The 18,109-nt window shown below is 42.8% G+C and overlaps 1 protein-coding gene across 24 annotated transcripts in view; it reads right to left on the reverse strand.

The window, feature by feature from the left end:
- LOC109896661 (myosin-binding protein C, slow-type-like) overlaps window positions 1-9,557 on the reverse strand; it is a 37,298-nt gene extending 27,741 nt beyond the window's left edge. For 8 of the 24 annotated variants that reach the window (XM_031798295.1, XM_031798293.1, XM_031798291.1 and 5 more), the window contains exons 1-3: window positions 9,284-9,557; window positions 1,875-1,898; window positions 517-594 (exon numbers count right to left, since the gene is read on the reverse strand). In XM_031798295.1, the coding sequence (XP_031654155.1) occupies window positions 517-594; window positions 1,875-1,898; window positions 9,284-9,305 (124 nt within the window). In that variant the 5' untranslated portion in view covers window positions 9,306-9,557. Of the gene's footprint in view, window positions 1-516; window positions 595-1,874; window positions 1,899-2,061; window positions 2,108-9,283 lie in introns of those variants that run through there. The other 16 variants (XM_031798307.1, XM_031798305.1, XM_031798304.1 and 13 more) reach the window with 5 other exon arrangements.
- Window positions 9,558-18,109: the final 8,552 nt, after the last annotated feature.

Below are 18,109 nucleotides of genomic sequence, written 5' to 3' on the forward strand. Positions count from 1 at the left end.
AACAGTTCCCAGAAATTTGAACGTGACAATGTCATCGGAATCTATTATAAGTCTAATGACGGCTACCTGCTGAATCTAACAATTAAACCTATACTTCCTCATTCACACTGAATGTACTTCCTGTGGATGACTCCATATTCCAAAACAATACTTCAGTACCTCATACAGACACACACACACACAACGGTGACATACTTGGTAGAGAAAGCACGAGCCAGTATTGGGGACAGAGCATCACAGCAACGCAGAGCACGGGACTGTGTTACAGTAGCAGCAGTACAACAGTGCAACTATGGAATGATGTGCATCATATGGGCTGTTTATCAGGAAGTTGACTTATTTGGATCGCACGTAGACTATTTTGACTTAAATGTGTTATGTTTGTGTGTGTCGTCGAGGGAACAGTTGAAAAATCCCATTGAAAGAAGAAAAACAAGAACGGTGGACACACAACAACAAACACGCGTGTTGGAAGGAGAGAAAAGAGGGGCATGACACCAGTGCATGGTTACCCACCTGGGGGTGGAGGTGAGACCTCGAGGGATATCTCAGGTGTGGGCATTGGCACCTCACTACTGTCTGGGGCAACACTCTCTGAGTATGTGACAAATATAGCAGGGATGGAAGAGCTGCATTTAATAGCGCAAAGCCTCCACATCTATCCTTTAACATACTCACTCTCACACCAATGGGCAGACTTACTCACTGTATGCTCAACCTCACTTGCCATTTTCCATTCAGTCACACACAGAATGAGACACATACAGTAAATCTACTGTATTCGTTTGTATATACGCATGCACAATATCAAGTGGGATATTTTCTGAATGTAGATTTATTTTTACAGCCATTTGCCTGGAATCAGATTCATTGTTTTGGTGCTTGACCATGAGGGAATTTATTAAAATTTTATTTGAAATTGAACCTTTATTTAACTAGGTAAGTCAGTTAAGAACAAATTCTTATTTACAATGAAGGCCTACCAGGGAAACAGTGGGTTAACTGCCTTGTTCATGGGCAGAACAAAATATTTTTACCTTGTCAGCTTGGGGATTCAATCCAGCAACCCTTGAGTTACTGGCCCAACACTCTAACCACTAGGCTACCTGCCGCCCCAAAGTTGATGGATGAAATATATTACAGGGTTCAAATGTGTCCTTCACTTACTGTATGACAGGTTTATTCAGAATTCATCTTTATGTAAATTGCAATATTTATGGCACAATTACGATTGAATACTTTCATAAAAGTACATAAAATGAAATCAGTGCCCGGCCAGGGATACATTTGGCCTAAACCTGTGTGTGAGCAGAGCTATTCCCTCCACTGTGCGAAGCCACAGGCCCAAGACACTGCTCCCAAGGTCAAAGCCTGGTGTCGGCAGGCGGCCGATAACATGCCAGCGACCTGGTCACATGGGGGGGCAGGAGCGTCAGCAGCGTCAGCTGAATCAACAGGCCTGGATCAGCCGGTCCGCTAGGGGGAATGTGTAGATTCTGACCACTCGGTCGTCACCACTGACCACTGAGCCACAGTAGTACAACAGTTATATTGCCAAGGACATGTAGACCCTTCACATTTACACTTTTACAGTGTTTAAACCAGCAACCGTGTTTCCACATTCACACTGAAGTCGAAGGTGGAATGGTCACATTACATGCAGCCTCAGTAGTACCTTAATGTGCCTTCACATGTTGCACAAACATGGTTTCCACCATCCAATAGAGCAAAACTGCCAACATAATATGGGATACATACTCTCCTGCCTGACATAACCAAAGTATCCCATAATAATTCTCTAATACCAACTTCTCTGATCAAAGCAAGTGCTGTGTGAGGTGAAAGAACATTGTTGGGCATCACCCTTTACTGACCTTTCTCACCATTGGACATCTCATCTGCAAAACAGAGACAAAAGAGAACAATTCAAAAGGGGGCATTTTTTATCTAGTCAATTTGTTGCGCGCCAAAGCGACTATCAAAATGTTGATACTGTAAGTGGACAAATCAGAGTAGCATGTGACCGTTTTTCTGAAAATATTGAGAAGGTCCGATATATACCTGTGTCATGACGTTGGCCTCTTTGGGAAGAGCAAGCCCATCCCCCTCTCCCTGCCTCCCCCTTGCCTCCTTCAACTAGGCTGTTGTGGTCAGAGGTCGTAAGTTCCTGAGAAGACCCTGCCACATGACCACATAGTAGAGAGAGGGTACACTTTCATAGAGGACAAAGGAAATCCTTCCACCTCACAGAACTTGAGGTACGAACACATTTCATGTTCTGGAGAAAGTATAAACTTGGGGAAGCTCATGGGAGACGGTGTGGCCACATTACCATAACGCTTTATATAATAGCCTCAGATATGAGATTTACATCTAATTGTTGTATAAGATGAATGAGTGAGTATGATACTGTTTGTATAAATTGTGTAATATGATTGTGGACTGTTTAATGAAGAAAAATACAATTCCCTTTTGATTTGAACTAAATCAGAGGACCGCCCCTGAGCCCAGTTTGGGTCAGGCCTCCTGGGACAGACCCTTTTCTGCCATTCCGAATAAAACCCAACTTTGAGAAATTATCAGCAGACCGAGCTTACCTCAATTACGAGATGGCTAAAGGTTGCAGACCATGTTTTTCTCCATTAGGAGGGGAACAAAGGTTGTAGACCATTGCTGATTATTTTAACCATACCACGTGGTTAAACTCTTAGACTATCGATACCGACAGAATAAGAACAAGTCTTTGATATTGATTATTAGGCTGCAGCTAGGAATTTGGCATCTTTGAACGCGAAGAACGACAACCCCCGAAACATCCATTCTATAACGAATCCCCTCTAACCAATCCCCTCTAACCACAACCGAGAGAGAGAGGGAGAGACGGACAATTCTAAAAAATAAATGAACTTTTCACCAGCGATCAAGACAACACACTGAGCGTAAATATACATATTGATTGCAATTGTTCCCGAATGAGTGAGCGTTCATGTGTAAAGGATTAGCATTTCAATTGTTATAATTATCACTCTGTCGTGACTTCTTAGTCGACCCCCACTTCACCTTTTTGTCTAACAAGCCGCCATGCCGGTTTAGCCCACTAGGGCGCATTTTCCTATCATTACATTTACCTTGTTTGTTTGTCTGTTTATGCATTTCTGTGAATTACTTAGTTTGTAAGAAATAAATGATTTAAGACAATTGATGTATGTGTGACTCATAGTGAAGACTGGGTTCCTGCAGATAACCAACAATTTACGACGTTTGGAATGAGACTAACGTGAGGTAAAGTAAATAATTAATTAATTCGAAGACTAATTGATCAGATAAAATATCTGAAAAGTTATTTTAGGAAATTATAACTTTAATCTGAATATTTTTCCTTGGTGCCCCGACTTCCTAGTTAATTAGTTACGTGATTAATCAGTTGATTGCGTAATAACTAATTACAGAGAATCTTTGATAAAAACTATAAGTCTTCAGTTAATGAGAGTAAAGACACGACACCTGCTACACAGTTTAATGTATAGTATCATGACTAGGATGCTACTGCTATAAGCCTATGTCTATTGTCCCCAGTGAGCCACATCATCCCTGTGGTGCACAGCACCTTGTGTCTGGACACTATATAGTAGTAACTGATTATAAAGGTACCAATTGACACACGTTGTTTGAACTCTGGACTGATCAAACCCGCACAGCGGGTCATGGCACCTATTTGGACACTACAATCTTAACCTATTAATGGACCTAAAGCTAGGCCTCAGTGGATCAAAGTCTATACATCCCTTGGTACGCCCTAGCCTATCGAGTTTAAACATTTACCTTGTATGTTATTAATGGGCTAGTGAAACAGAGTCACGTGTGTTCCCGTCTAGTTCTTACCAGAAGGTTAGATAGAAAATATCCACTCTTGCACAACACAGTGGTTCTTCCGCTTTCCTCTTCCTATTGAAAGTTAAATGCAAGTTTCACAAAGTCCCATTCTGATGTCGTGTGTCAATATGCAAACTGGAGGAAAGGGAATTCCACCCAATCGTCACATTAGCCTGGTAGACGGAGGATGGATTACATAGTAAGGCAAACACAGACATGGAGACTCCAGCAGACAGTGACAGATAGAGGCTACAAGAAGAACACTTTCACCAAGAGTGATATCAGCCCACAGGGACTTTGGCATCAAAAATAACAGATTTCTACTTTGAGCCTGATAACCACACTTATACCACTCACATCTGCATACAGTACAAGAAAACAGACTTTTTGTGTGGGGGTGGGGGGTACTTGCGTCACACAAAGTAGATAGGATGGTTAAAATGGTGGAGTCTTAGTAATTGACAAAAGGAACTATGAGAGTGGCTGTGTCTGAATACCCGAATGTTGTGTCCGCAACAACATGTTCCCATCTATTTCCTATGCTTCACTGGCACATTCATGTACTGTAAATGTGAAGATATACATTTTAAGTGCAAGTATTCCAGAGAAATATACTGCAATTGGCATAATACCTTTTACAGGCTTTTACATGTAATATGTTAAATGCCTGAAGCTATCCTTTTCCATATTTTTCAGGAGTTAAAAGTTCCAGGTGCATGGTAACAATTCAATAAGTTGAAAGAAAAGAGAAACCCGCACACTGCTTTCACTAGTTTCACTGTTGTTTATGATGAAAAAAGAAACCCGCACAATGCTCTCGCTAATAGCACTTTTTTTTATTGAAGCTTACGTGTCGGCCTCTCGGCCTTCGTCAGAGGTTTTTGCTCTATTAAACTAAATAAACCATCTTTAGTATAATAAGTGATTACATTTCAATAGCGCTTTTCATAATGTCAAAGTGCGTACAAAGTAAAAAACCAAGAAGCAATACATCATGAGTTGCCTAGCTACAGTTGGCTAGGTCAACCAATACATCATCATGAGTAGCCCAGCTATAGTTGGCTAGGTCAACCAATACATCATCATGAGTAGCCTAGCTATAGTTGGCTAGGTTAACCAATACATCCTCATGAGTAGCCTAGCTATAGTTGGCTAGGTCAACCAATACATCCTCATGAGTAGCCTAGCTATAGTTGGCTAGGTCAACTAATACATACATCATCATGAGTAGCCTAGCTATAGTTGGCTAGGTCAACCAATAGAGGCCAAGTCTGAGAGCATGCATCCTTCAAAGATGGAGGGAAAGTTCATGGCTTGATCAGAGGAAGGAGGTCAGGGACATGGTTGATGAAGATAGTCTGGTAACGATCTTGTTGTGGGCTGCTCTGGGAGTCGGGTAGCTACTGGAATTCTCCTTCACAATGTATAGCACCCACTTGGGTCATGCCTCAGTCGCTCTGTGTGCCAGAAATCTCACCACACACAGTTCCCGAGTGGTAGCCAGTCGTCCTTGTTACGAGCCATCTGCCTCAGCACTGCATCTCTCATTACTTTCAAGCTTCAGGTGACTCTTCCATTAATACATGCATAGGCCTACGGTACACTAAAAGTTTACTCCAAATACATTGTTCGAAATGCTAACTTTTTAGGTAACGTAAGCCCAAAACAACAACACGGAAAAGTCACTGGGTGGGTCTACAGACGATTCTTTCTAATTCATGTGAAGACGTAACTGACGATGCATTCAAGACAGCGGGGAACGTGAGAAAAAACCTGCTACGATTGGGAAAAATATTTTTGAACAGTCGTGCAACTCGGAATTACAAGTCAGAAATTCTGGCATCAACTTTGAGCTCCGACTTCTTTGATCTGAAGATCACCGATGTTCCGATTTTTCCCAGTCAGAGCTTATTTAGTTTCCGTATTCCCAGTTGTCTTGAACGGACCAAAAGTAGTACATTTCGGCCATGGCATACTGCATACTGTTTACCAAACAGTGCGTGCTAAAGAGTGTGTGGTACAATTAGTACACAGTATGCAGTTTAAACAAGTAGTAGGCAAGCCAGATATCGGACATGGCCACTGACTGACTAAGGGAAGGAGAGGAAAAAGAGGGGGTGTAGGGGGATTTTTGGAAGGTGATGACAGTGTACTTGCACAGCTCTGTTGCTAGCCTGTCCATTTCCACAGAGAGTGGCACTCATCGATGAGCACTGGGCCTGGCACAACAGCCTGTGAATTCCGCAGGGATGCCAGCCTTGCCACCCTGCCCTGTGGCAGGCACGACGGGTCCTTTGTTAATGATCCGGAGGAATACTGTGCATTACTGTGCCATTCCTGTCCAAAGTCCTAGGACCATTGAAGCATCTCTCTCTCTGTAAGACAGTCTGCCATGCCCCATTGTGACTTCTCTGTCCTCTCCCCTCTCTCTTCACATCTATTGCCTTTGCCAATTTCCTCTCTTTATAATATACAGTAACTCCCATCCATATCTCATTCCTAAATCCCTGTATGCCTAATTACAGTAACACTGTACATACTGTAATCCAAAGTCCATACACTATTAGAACCATAATGTCCAGCCAATCTTTCGTGATTCCCATCAGACACTCCAGTTCAAATTTAGACATTGTCACACCTCACCAAAAACATGATGTTGGTTCATCACATCAGAATCCTATAGGGTCTCACAAACACACACATCAATGTGCACTACAGGGAGGCATTCTTTGACCGCAGAGAAAGGTTTTGTTTCACCTCAGTGAACTCCCCAGTGCAGCTGACCACACTGCAGGTATCTTCAGCTGTCACCCCTGTTGCTGTGCAGACAGATGGGCTCATGGTGACCCCAACGAGAGCCAAGCTGCCTTCTCTTCTTAATATAGACCCCCAGAACTTTTGAATGCACACCTTTTATCAACACCCCTTCTTTGTAACTATTGTGTGTCAGTCGGACCGGCGGTCCCACATAAGGGAAAGTGTCTGTTCGTTGCAGAATGACACTCTTGATTCCTAGGAGCGCTGAGATTGAGTGCTGCTAGAAGTGAAGAGGCCACAGAAAGGAACTGCTGACGACCTCAGTGGGGCTGTGGTTTGGTGATTAGCAGCCAACAGGGTCTCCCTGTGTTGTTTACCTAAAGGCTTGATTTATGTGAATTCGGAAAGCGACGACCATGCTGTCTGAGGTAACGGAGCAGGGAGAATGATGGGGGCTGAGCGGTTGTAAATATACTGAGGTGAGGATGTGGGCTTTCTTCCCACTGAAACCCAAGACTGTTGCTGAAAGCAGGCTTTGTAGTGGATGATGCTGGTCTTTTGACTTTGGGTGGGAGTGGCCTGAGTGAATCATCATCTAAAATGATGGTGTGACAATGGCGGGTGTTGAGTGGGGGAGTGAGAGCGCAATCGAGAGAGAGCGAGCGAGAGAGGATTAAAAGTCCGCTCATTATGAACTATTTCAGGGACCAAGGAATCCAGGTCCCAGAAGCTCCAAGGGTCACTCAGCAAGCCAGCCAGCCAGTCAGTCCGTCATCTCTCACCCTGCTTTTTAAAGACTTGGGTCTGCAGTCTAAACCAAACACCACATCCAGCAGCCTCTTCCTATTCAGCTGTTCAGAGTCATTTATAACAACAATACTTTTTTTCACAGTCGTTTATCTAGTCTTCTGCAACAGAGCAGCTATTTATGGAAGGCGGTTGCGGTGGACTGGCATGCAACTGCCTCCCCTTCCCCTGTGTGTTTGTTTCAGATGGGATGATGAATGTTTATTATAGTGGATAAACGTTCTGCAGGCATCTCTCCTGTACTAATAAAACCCACTTTATAGTAAAGTGTGTGTTATACGTGTACAACAGGAAGCTAAGCTGTCCAACAGTCTCATGGTACCTCACCCCAAAGAGACGTTGTAGATGTTAAACTTCTCCTAGCTCACCCAGCCTCTGCTACACCACATTGAGATGTTGACATTTATCGAGAGCCCTATCAAAGCAACACGGGCAAACAATAAACTGGTACTTAAATCTGATTGAGGCCAGTAAAATGAATGGTATGTTTTTGTGCTCACAGCTGACTGTTTAAAGATGCCAAAAGGTGGATTGGACCAGTTGCTGCATAACTGGTCTAGTCCTCAAATTTATTGCCACCATATTTATTGAATAACTTCCATGAACGCAATCTTGCAAAGCCCTCTCATTCCAGCCTATAAGCCCTATTGTCCTGCAGGGGAGAGAATACACAGGTAGAGTGGCTTGGATGTATGTGTGGAGAGAAGAGAGTGTGTACCATTTCTGATGTGCGAATACTGCTGCAGATAAAGCTACAGTCCACCAGAAGGTAAACGGTTTATAATAAAACGTTTTATTCCCTCCGTTTTGGTGGTGTCCAAGCGATGAATATACTGTTCTGTTCCTGTACATGGGCATATCTTACTAAAGTTCCCAAAGACCTGAACTAATGGAGAAGAAGTACTAGCATAGCAGAATTACAGACAAGACGGACACCGAGTGATTAGGTCTATGCAGACAAGCAGCAATATGCTATTTGAGGGCTCTGCCATAGAGAGGAGGAGTGAGATGAATATGGAGTTGAATATGGGGGATGGGTTTGGGATCTTGTTTGGCTTCTGCTGCACAATAACATGTCATCCACCCTGCCATATATTCATCAGTCATCAGCAAGATCGAGGACAGAATGTATCCATCATCCGGAAGGCATCTTCATCCCAATACGATCCCAAGAGTCCATTCAGATTGCATCACCCTTCAGGGGTCTTCTTTGCTAGTGTCCAGCTCAGCACAGCGCCAAGCACCAGGGATCATCAACATTCTCCCAACAGGGCTCATCACGTCTCCCTCCAGTGAGCTCCTAATCACCATGAGACCACTGTCCATCATGCCAACAGCAGCAACAACAGTTTTTTTTATAAACCTCCTGAATCTCCATCTCTACAAATGAGGTAGAAACATCCGAGCATAAATACAATACTGTTGTCGCCAAAGACACTTTCTCAATTACCGTGAGCAAACTCCTGGGAACTCTCAAAGTAGAGTTTGGAGAACTTATTTTTGTCTAGTGCTAAATAGCTAGTCAATAAGGCCAACAAACGAATAAAACAAACACCAAAATAAACCATGAAAAATCTATATTTTGCCCTTATTTACACAAGAAAAAGGAATTAAGGGTTAATGGAACTTTTCCTCAGTATATGCCAGTAGAGAAAAATCAACCAGTAACTACAACATGAATGTAAAAGAACATGTGATTTACAATTATCAGTCCCAGTTATCAGTTGTTGTTAATATGTTAAACAAGCAGGATCCTAGATGCAGCGTTGCTTCAGGACAGCTTGTACAGTACAGTTTGCTGAAATCCTTTCTGTACACTCAGTGACAAGAACAGGGGCACTCCTACCTTTCTTTGTGGGCTCTGGCATCTTGAGCCGGGTCCCAAGAAAAGCATCAACGAATGAAAAGCTGCAGGTAGGTAGGTGCCTTCAGACCAGCGTGATTGTACGGGAGGCCAGGTGGGGACGTGGGAGCCCTCAGTCCAGAGGGAGAGAGATAAAGATGGGCGACCACCAGGGAAATTCTCTGGGACCCTCAGACCAGAGTGATGGGAAGAGATGAGGAGGGGACAGTATGGGAATCTCAATTGGGGAGAGGCGGCACAGTGACACATCTAGAAGAGTCAGGCTTCCTGTCTTTATATAGCAGGGCCGCAGGCCCCTCCTCGCTCTAGCTGACAGTACAGCTCCATCCTGCCCCCAGCATCACTGTCCTCACTGGCCTCTATGCCAGCTCTATAGGCTACTCTCCCAGGAATTCGGTGTGGTGCTGGGTGGGGAGACACTGGCAGAGGTGTGGTTCTTATTCTAAAGGCTCTAATTCCTCGTCCAAACAGTGGTGGATCCAAATGATTGGTTTCTAATGATTTCCTGAAGGTTGTCAGATGAAAGGATGCTGAGGTTAGCACTATGACATACATAACTGGCCAGCCGCCAGTATACTTTGAATTTCACACTGGCCCCTCAGGGCTGTGTGGCAACAAATGTCTTGCTGTACAGGTGTGATGTAATCTGACAGGGGTACATACGCTACTATCCTGGAACTCTAAAATACCATGTCAAAACCTGTACAGATAACACACTGTTTGTGAAATAGATACACTTTTAGGAGTAATACATGTATGCACGTTCAAAAAACAGAAATGGGACAGAACATTTCAACTGTGGCTTAATTAATTATTGTAATATATAGAAGGCAGACAGAGGCTCTTGGACCATCCGTTGCCTATACAGTATCAAAATAAACAGCACATTGGGAATACAACATTTTGTGCCACCATTTCCCAGGCTATCAACCCTGAATGAGGTGGACATTGTGTGTGTGTGTGTGGCAAAATAAAACAGTAGGGTTGCCAAAATTCTGGAAGTTTCAATACATTCCCTGGTTTTCCCAGAATCTAGGTTGGAGTATTCCCAGAGACAGGCCGTAATCTGGAACCCTCCAACCAGGATTTCTGGAAAACCGGGGAATTTATTCAACGTTCTAGGAATTTTGCAACCCTACGCATCAGTCAGGGTTCCGGAATGCAAACAGTAGGGAACAAAATAAGGCAATGAGGGAGGAGACTGGTCATTTAGGAACTGTGGTAAATAGGGCATAAAAGCCAGTGAGACATTTCGGCGTGAGATTAATCTGATAGTTCCTGATGATTCAGTCACATTCGTTAGGCCTATACCAAGAGCTATTTGAGTGACTTTGTGGGTTCGCTGCACATAAAAAGATTGAGAAGACAAGCTTATATAGACTTTATGCCAAGTGTCAGATCTGTGTAGTCCTCGAGGGATGCTGTCCAAGTAAGTAGGCCTGCCTCCGGGGCCAATAAATACTGGAGAGCTGCCTGGGCGGTGGTTATATGGCCTATAGATAGAAAGCTGTCATGAACCTTGACATTTGACATATCCGACATGGAAAGAGGGTTTGATAGAGAATTTAGAGATTGGTGCGGTTGCTAGGAGGCTAATTAACCTTTTAGCACGTCGGGTGAGTGATAAATCAGGCAGTGGTCTCTAGAGAGGCTGTGACGATTCAGTCAACAAGGCTTAAAGCTGTTGGGACTTAAAAGGAGAGGTCATCTTTGAGCTTTTATAAAACACACAATGAGGGCTTCTTATTGTGGGCAGTCCCAGGGTCCTGCTGAGACTTAACATAACATAACCACTCAACACCAGGATCCCATTTCCCCAACACTTCATTTGTTTGCTATCATTCACTGTATCAACAACATACCAAGGTGTGACCAATATCAGCGTAGTGCTGCCCCTGTCCATTGAACACAAAAGACCACAGAAGACTGTTGACTGTATCTGAAACAACATCTCTGCCTGCAGCCTTTCAGGCTATCCTATTGAAATGGGACAGTAAAGCCCTTCATAAAATAAACACTGCAACTAATTTGTTGAATCTCTGCATATGTCCTGCACACCTACTACGCACATTGTCTCCGAATAACGTGAAAGACTTGAATGATTCACACCAGACAGATTTCATGAAGAAAAAAAATTTGTCCTTACTTAGGCCTAGTGTTAGGTGACTGCCTTCACCTAACAAGTATGTGGCCTTTCTTGGTAACAGACACACACAGGCTCTGTACCCCATTTATAACTCAGAGTGGGCTCCAGTGGTAAATGCAAGGCTTAGGGCAGTATCATGTGGGTCTGCTACAAAGAGCACACAAAACCATTTGGAATTGCTTGGTCTGGGCAGGAGTTGGCATCACAGGGGAGATTTAGCCATGAGGTCACCCTTGAGAGCTGATAGGAACAACCAGGGGTAAACAGCGCCCCACAGTGGAACTACACTGACCCTTGCTGGTCACACAAGGGCATAACAGCTCTTACCATTCTACCCATAAACACATGATGAAACTAACACCAACACATACACATGACATGCTCCCAGGCATGTACACATGCAGACCAATAGTATGTAGACATACTCTAGTCAATGATTACATCAAATGATTAACCTCACACAAAAGGAGAGATGACAATCACACAGACCAGGCAAAGGATCCCACTCAGCCAAGAGACTGCTATTACAGTGATGCTCATTACCGCATAATTCTGTTCCCAGAGGAGAATGGCCCATTTTAAACGTTGAGGGTAGGATGGAAAGTCGACTATAAATAGACGCACTTCTTCCTCCTTATGGTGATGGAACTCCCCATGCTCTGATCAAATGTCTCTCTGACTTCAGGGCAAACTTTTTTAAAGGTTATCTATCCGGAGTTCGGCTATCGGATAGGATTAAATGCAAAAAAATAGAATGAATAGAAGGCGGGTCTCCATTCAAGACAATGATTAATCCATTATTTTTTTATTCATTTAATCCTATCCGATAAACAAAATACTTAAAAAAAAAAACTAGGCCCAGGAGGCATTCCTGAGAGGAGAGGCATATGACCCTCTCTGGACTGGTTGCTGAACATTTTCCAAACCCTCCAGCTCTCCAGCTCTTCAGTCCATGGAGCTTGAATGACAAAAGAAAAATGCTTCCTTTTTAGGCCTACTGCAGTAACATAATACTTCAATATGGGCCCCTCTAACCAACAGTATTTGGCACTGTTTAGGGCTATTGTACAAGTGGCACAGCAGTCTAAGGCACTGCATCTCAGTACAAGAGGTGTCACTACAATCCCTGGTTCAAATCCAGGCTGTATCACATCCAGCTGTGATTGGGAGTCCCATAGGGCGGTGCACAATTGGACCAGCGTTGGCCGGGGTAGGCCTAATGGACATAATAATTTGATTTTAACTGATCTAGTTAGATAAAAGGTAAAAACCTGTTTTTTAATGACACCTAGGAACAGCCACCGGTGTAGAATCGAACTTAAATCAGTCGTATCTGTAGAAATTAGGCTAACAGCCAACCTAACTATTTTTATTCAGTCAATCGGCTATATAATTTAAACCCTTCCTGTAGGGGCGTATTAATTCCGCCGATTCTGTTTCAAAACGTTTCTTGAACGGAAGCAAACGAAACGAAACGGGACATAACTGAATTTGTCCAATAGAAACTAGTTTAGCAACTGGCAGAATGAATACACTGACTCATTGCATACTCTTCATGAACAACTTCAGACGGAAAATGCCCATGAAGAAAATATAGGCCTATGAAAGAAAATGCAGTAGCCCGAACTCACCTCGGCACTCTGCAGCGTTGTCTCAACTGGTTTTTACGTATAAACAATAGGCCTACATTCCTTTTCAAAGAAACGTTTACATGGCCGTGTATCAGGTGAAAACATGGCATATCTCCATCGTGTCAACAGTTATTATACCTCAGTGGTGCCAAAAACAGGGCAGGTGAGATTAATAATTATGCACGTGCTCCACAGTGGCCACATATTTTCCACCGGGTGAATTTAGTTCCAATCATGCAAATGTTGAAATTTGACTCGAGAAACATAATTACATTTAGTTGAAAACGGAATGGATTATTTCATGAATTGAAAATGCATAAATACCAAACTAGTCCCCCGACATTGTCACGACTCATGTGGTTTGGGTATGTTTCAATTACATAATTGTTCATGACATTTATTATACTTTATTAACATTTAACAAGAAAGAAACCTAAGTAAACTTTATGAATCATAAATATTATTAAATATATATTATAAACTGGGGTGGTTCGATCCCTGAATGCTGATTGCCTGAAATACGTTGTATATTTAAGCAATAAGGCACATGGGTGTGGTATATGACCAATATTTAACTGCTAAGACATGTTCTTTTGCACAATGCAACACGGTGGGCCTGGATACAGCCCTTAGCCGTGGTATATTGGCCATATACTACAAACCCCAGAGGTGCCTTATTGATATTATAAACTGGTTACCAACATAGTTAGAGCAGTTCAAATATTTGTTTTGTCATACCGGTGGTATACGGTCTGATATACCACAGCTGTCAGCCAATCAGCATTCAGGGCTCGAACCACCCAGGTTATAACAGACCTTATACCAAGGGTTTAACATTTATTTTTACTCTTCTAATTACGTTGGTTTATGGCCAATATACAATGGCTAAGGGCTGTATACAGGGTTGCGTCTTGCCTAAGAACAGCCCTTAGCTGTGGTATATTAGCCATATTCCACACCCCCTCGAGTCTTATTACCTAAATATACACTGAGTATATAAAGCATTAAATGATTTAGGCTATAGATTTGTATCAGTAGCTATGCCTGCTGTGTGAGATTTTACAGGTACAGTTGAAGTTGGAAGTTTACATACACTTAGGTCATTCTTCAACCACTCCACAAATTTCTTGTTAAACAGCTTGGAAAATTCCAGAAAATGATGTCATGGCTTTAAAAGCTTCTGATAGGCTAATTGACATAATTTGAGTCAATTGGAGGTGTACCTGTGGATGTATTTCAAGGCCTACCTTCAAACTCACTGCCTCTTTGCTTGACATCATGGGAAAATCAAAAGAAATCAGCCAAAAATAAATTGTAGACCTCCACAAGTCTGGTTCATCCTTGGGAGCAATTTCCAAACGCCTGAAGGTACCACATTCATCTGTACAAATAATAGCAAGTATCAACAGCATGGGACCACGCAGCCGACATACCGCTCAGGAAGGAGACGCGTTCTGTCTCCTAGAGATGAACGTACTTTGGTGCGAAAAGTGCAAATCAATCCCAGAACAACAGCAAAGGACCTTGTGAAAATGCTGGAGGAAACAGGTACAAAAGTATCTATATCCACAGTAAAATGAGTCCTATATCGACATAACCTCAAAGACCGCTCAGCAAGGAAGAAGCTACTGCTCCAAAACCGCCATAAAAAAGCCAGACTACGATTTGCAACTGCACATGGGGACAAAGATCATACCTTTTGGAGAAATGTCCTCTGGTCTGATGAAACAAAAATAGAACTGTTTGACAATAATGACTATCTTTATGTTTGGAGGAAGAAGGGGGAGGCTTGCAAGCCGAAGAACACCATCCCAACCGTGATGCACGGGGGTGGCAGCATCATGTTGTGAGGGTGCTTTGCTGTAGGAGGGACTGGTGCACTTCACAATATCGATGGCATCATGAGGGAGGATAATTATGTGGATATATTAAAGCAACATCTCAAGACATCAGTCAGGAAGTTAAAGCTTGGTCACAAATGGGTCTTCCAAATGGACAATGACCCCAAGCATACTTCCAAAGTTGTTGTAAAATGGTTTTTGGACAACAAAATCAAGGCCTTGGAGTGGGCATCACAAAGCCCTGACCTCAATCCTATAGAAAATGTGTGGGCAGAACTGAAAAAGCATGTGCGAGCAAGGAGGCCTACTAACTTGAATCAGTTACACCAGCTCTGTCAGGAGGAATGGGCCAAAATTCCCCCAACTTATTGTGGGAAGCTTGTGGCGGCTACCCGAAACGTTTGACCCACGTTAAACAATTTAAAGGCACTGCTACCAAATACTAATTGAGTGTATGTAAACTTCTGACCCACTGGGAATGTGATGAAAGAAATAAAAGCTGAAAAAATAATTCTCTCTACTATTATTCTGACATGTCACATTCTTAAAATAAAGTGGTGATCCTAACTGACCTAAGACAAGGATTTTTTACTAGGATTAAATGTCTGGAATTGTGAAAAACTAAGTTTAAATGTACTTGGCTAAGGTGTATGTAAACTTCCGACTTCAACTGTTTTGACTGGCATGTATTGTAGGCTTTTGCTATAGGATACTACACTGAGTGTACAAAACATTAAGGACACCTGCTCTGTCCATGACAGACTGACCTGTTGAATTCAGGTGGAAGCTATGATCCCTCATTGATGTCACTTGTTAAATCCACTTCAATCCGTGTAGATGAAGGGGAGGAGACAGGTTAAAGAATACTTTTTAAGCCTTGAGACAATTGAGACAAGAATTGTGTATGTGTGCCATTCAGAGGGTGAATGAGCAAGACAAAATATTTAAGTGACTTTGAACAGGGTATGGTAGTAGTTGCCAGGTGCACTGGTTTGTGTTAAGAACTTCTACACTGCTGTGTGTTTCACACTCAACAGTTTCCCGTGTATATCAAGAATGGTCCACCACCCAAAGGACATCCAGCCAACTTGACACAACCGTGGGAAGCATTGGAGTCAACATGGGCCAACATCCCTGTGGAACGCTTTCAACACCTTGTAGGCTGCAACTCAATATTAGGAGGAAGGTGTTCCTGTATAGTCAGTGTATATGTGTATAATATATGTAAATGTATAAGTATGTGTAATACTTATATGCTCATATATGTGTGACACATGGAGTATTCAAATGTTTATTACATATACACTGAGTATACCAAACATTAGGAACACCTTCCTAATATTGAGTTGCATACCCTGTTCAAAAGCACTTATTTTGTCTTGCCCATTCACCCTCTGAATGGCACACATACACAATCCATGTCTCAATTGTCTCAAGGCTTAAAAATCCTTCTTTAACCTGTCTCATCCCCTTTATCTACACGGATTGAAGTGGATTTAACAAGTGACATCAATGAGGGATCATAGCTTTCACCTGGATTCAGCTGGTCAGTCTGTCATGGACAGAGCAGGTGTCCTTAATGCTTGGTACACTCAGTGTAGTATCCTATAGCAAAAGCCTACAATACATGCCAGTCACATACCTCTGTCTGTGTAAAATCTCACACAGCAGGCCTAGCTACTGATAAAAATCTATAGACTAAATCAAGTCAGTCTTCAAATGATTGATGATTGAATTGATGATGATCTAATTGATGATTGATATTTACAATAGATTACAGTTTTTCATGTGAAAATGTGTCCTTTACAGTTTTCCCTGATGGCACTTCCGCAAGGCACTCAAGGTCGGTCTGCTGAACTGATAGGTCAGTTTCTTCTTCACCTTGAAGATCTCTCCAGACTGGGTGTGGTTCCTCAGCGCCCTGGACATCTTCTGGTAGGTCATGGGCCTCCTGTTGCCTTTCCTCTGCCCCCAGAGTGCTGCTACCTGTTCCTTGTTCCGGGAAGAGAAGCGGAACCCTCCGTCTGCTGCCACTGGCACCCAGGAAACGCAGTGGGCCATGCCAAGGTTCTCCAGCATCTCAAACAAGAAGTGAAACAGACACACCTTTCTACCTGTAACCACAGTAACAATGATAAGATAGAGTGGAGCAGTTAACAATATCCCATCATAATTGATAATAAAAATCCCTTTTTGAGATGACCAGCTGTGATGGTGTTCAGTGGTAAAGTTGTATGTATGTAAAACGTACAGAGATAAGCGGTGTATGGGACCATTGTCCTTTACAGTTAAAGGCAGGTCTCTTTAGGCATTGGTCCCTCAGGGCAGCATGAGCTTCAGTGGCAGTATCTGCTAACCACAAAAAGGGAAGTTGCCTCTCTCACCAGGTCCAGTGTGGTGTGTGGGTGCTGGTCTTGCTGGCATAGTATGTGGCAATGTGTGGTCTGTCCCTTTCTCAGGCGGTGTAGTGTTGTTTTGGTCCAGTAGTGTGTAGCCACCATGTGATTGCAGGGCCTGAAAAACACGTATTTTTTAAACTAACTGAGTTGTATGACTGAGACAAGCAGAACATCACCCAATAAACTATAGCCATATACTGTGTATCTTTCACAGATCAAAGTGCTGTCTATGACAGGCTGACCTAAGCATCATGGGGACGCTTATATCATTGAATGCGTACCTTTTCCTCATGGCACCAGTGATCACAACAAGTTTCACCAGAGTTTCCTTCCATTGTCACTGTTGTAGGTAAAGCACAGACGCCTCCCACTGCAATAGTGTGGAACAAGAGGTGGCATTAAAAATATACAATAATCCATTTATTTGTGTGATTCATAACGCTAATAGAGAATAACCTTTTTCTCTGCCATCTCCAGTGCCCTGTCTGTAGTGTTCCTCTAGAAAGTCCAAAATCACCTCCAGATCTGTCTGGTTGTCTTCGAAAGAATTCGGACAGCACTCACACATACAGTTCAGTTTGAAAGTGTGACGTCAAAATACATAACTGTGCAGTTATCCTTAAGCTTATAACGGTCTCATATTTACCATCGTTGTCAGATGCACGTAGATTGCTGCAGTCACAGGTCCTGATCCCAGGTTTTTCACAGAGTTGTGTGTTAGATGAAATGCATGAAGGAACTGGGTGACACCCAGGCTTTTATTATGCCTCCTCAACATGACAGCCAGTTGG

Source organism: Oncorhynchus kisutch, linkage group LG19 (assembly GCF_002021735.2).
Source record: "Oncorhynchus kisutch isolate 150728-3 linkage group LG19, Okis_V2, whole genome shotgun sequence".
NCBI classification, from domain to species: Eukaryota; Metazoa; Chordata; class Actinopteri; order Salmoniformes; family Salmonidae; genus Oncorhynchus; species Oncorhynchus kisutch.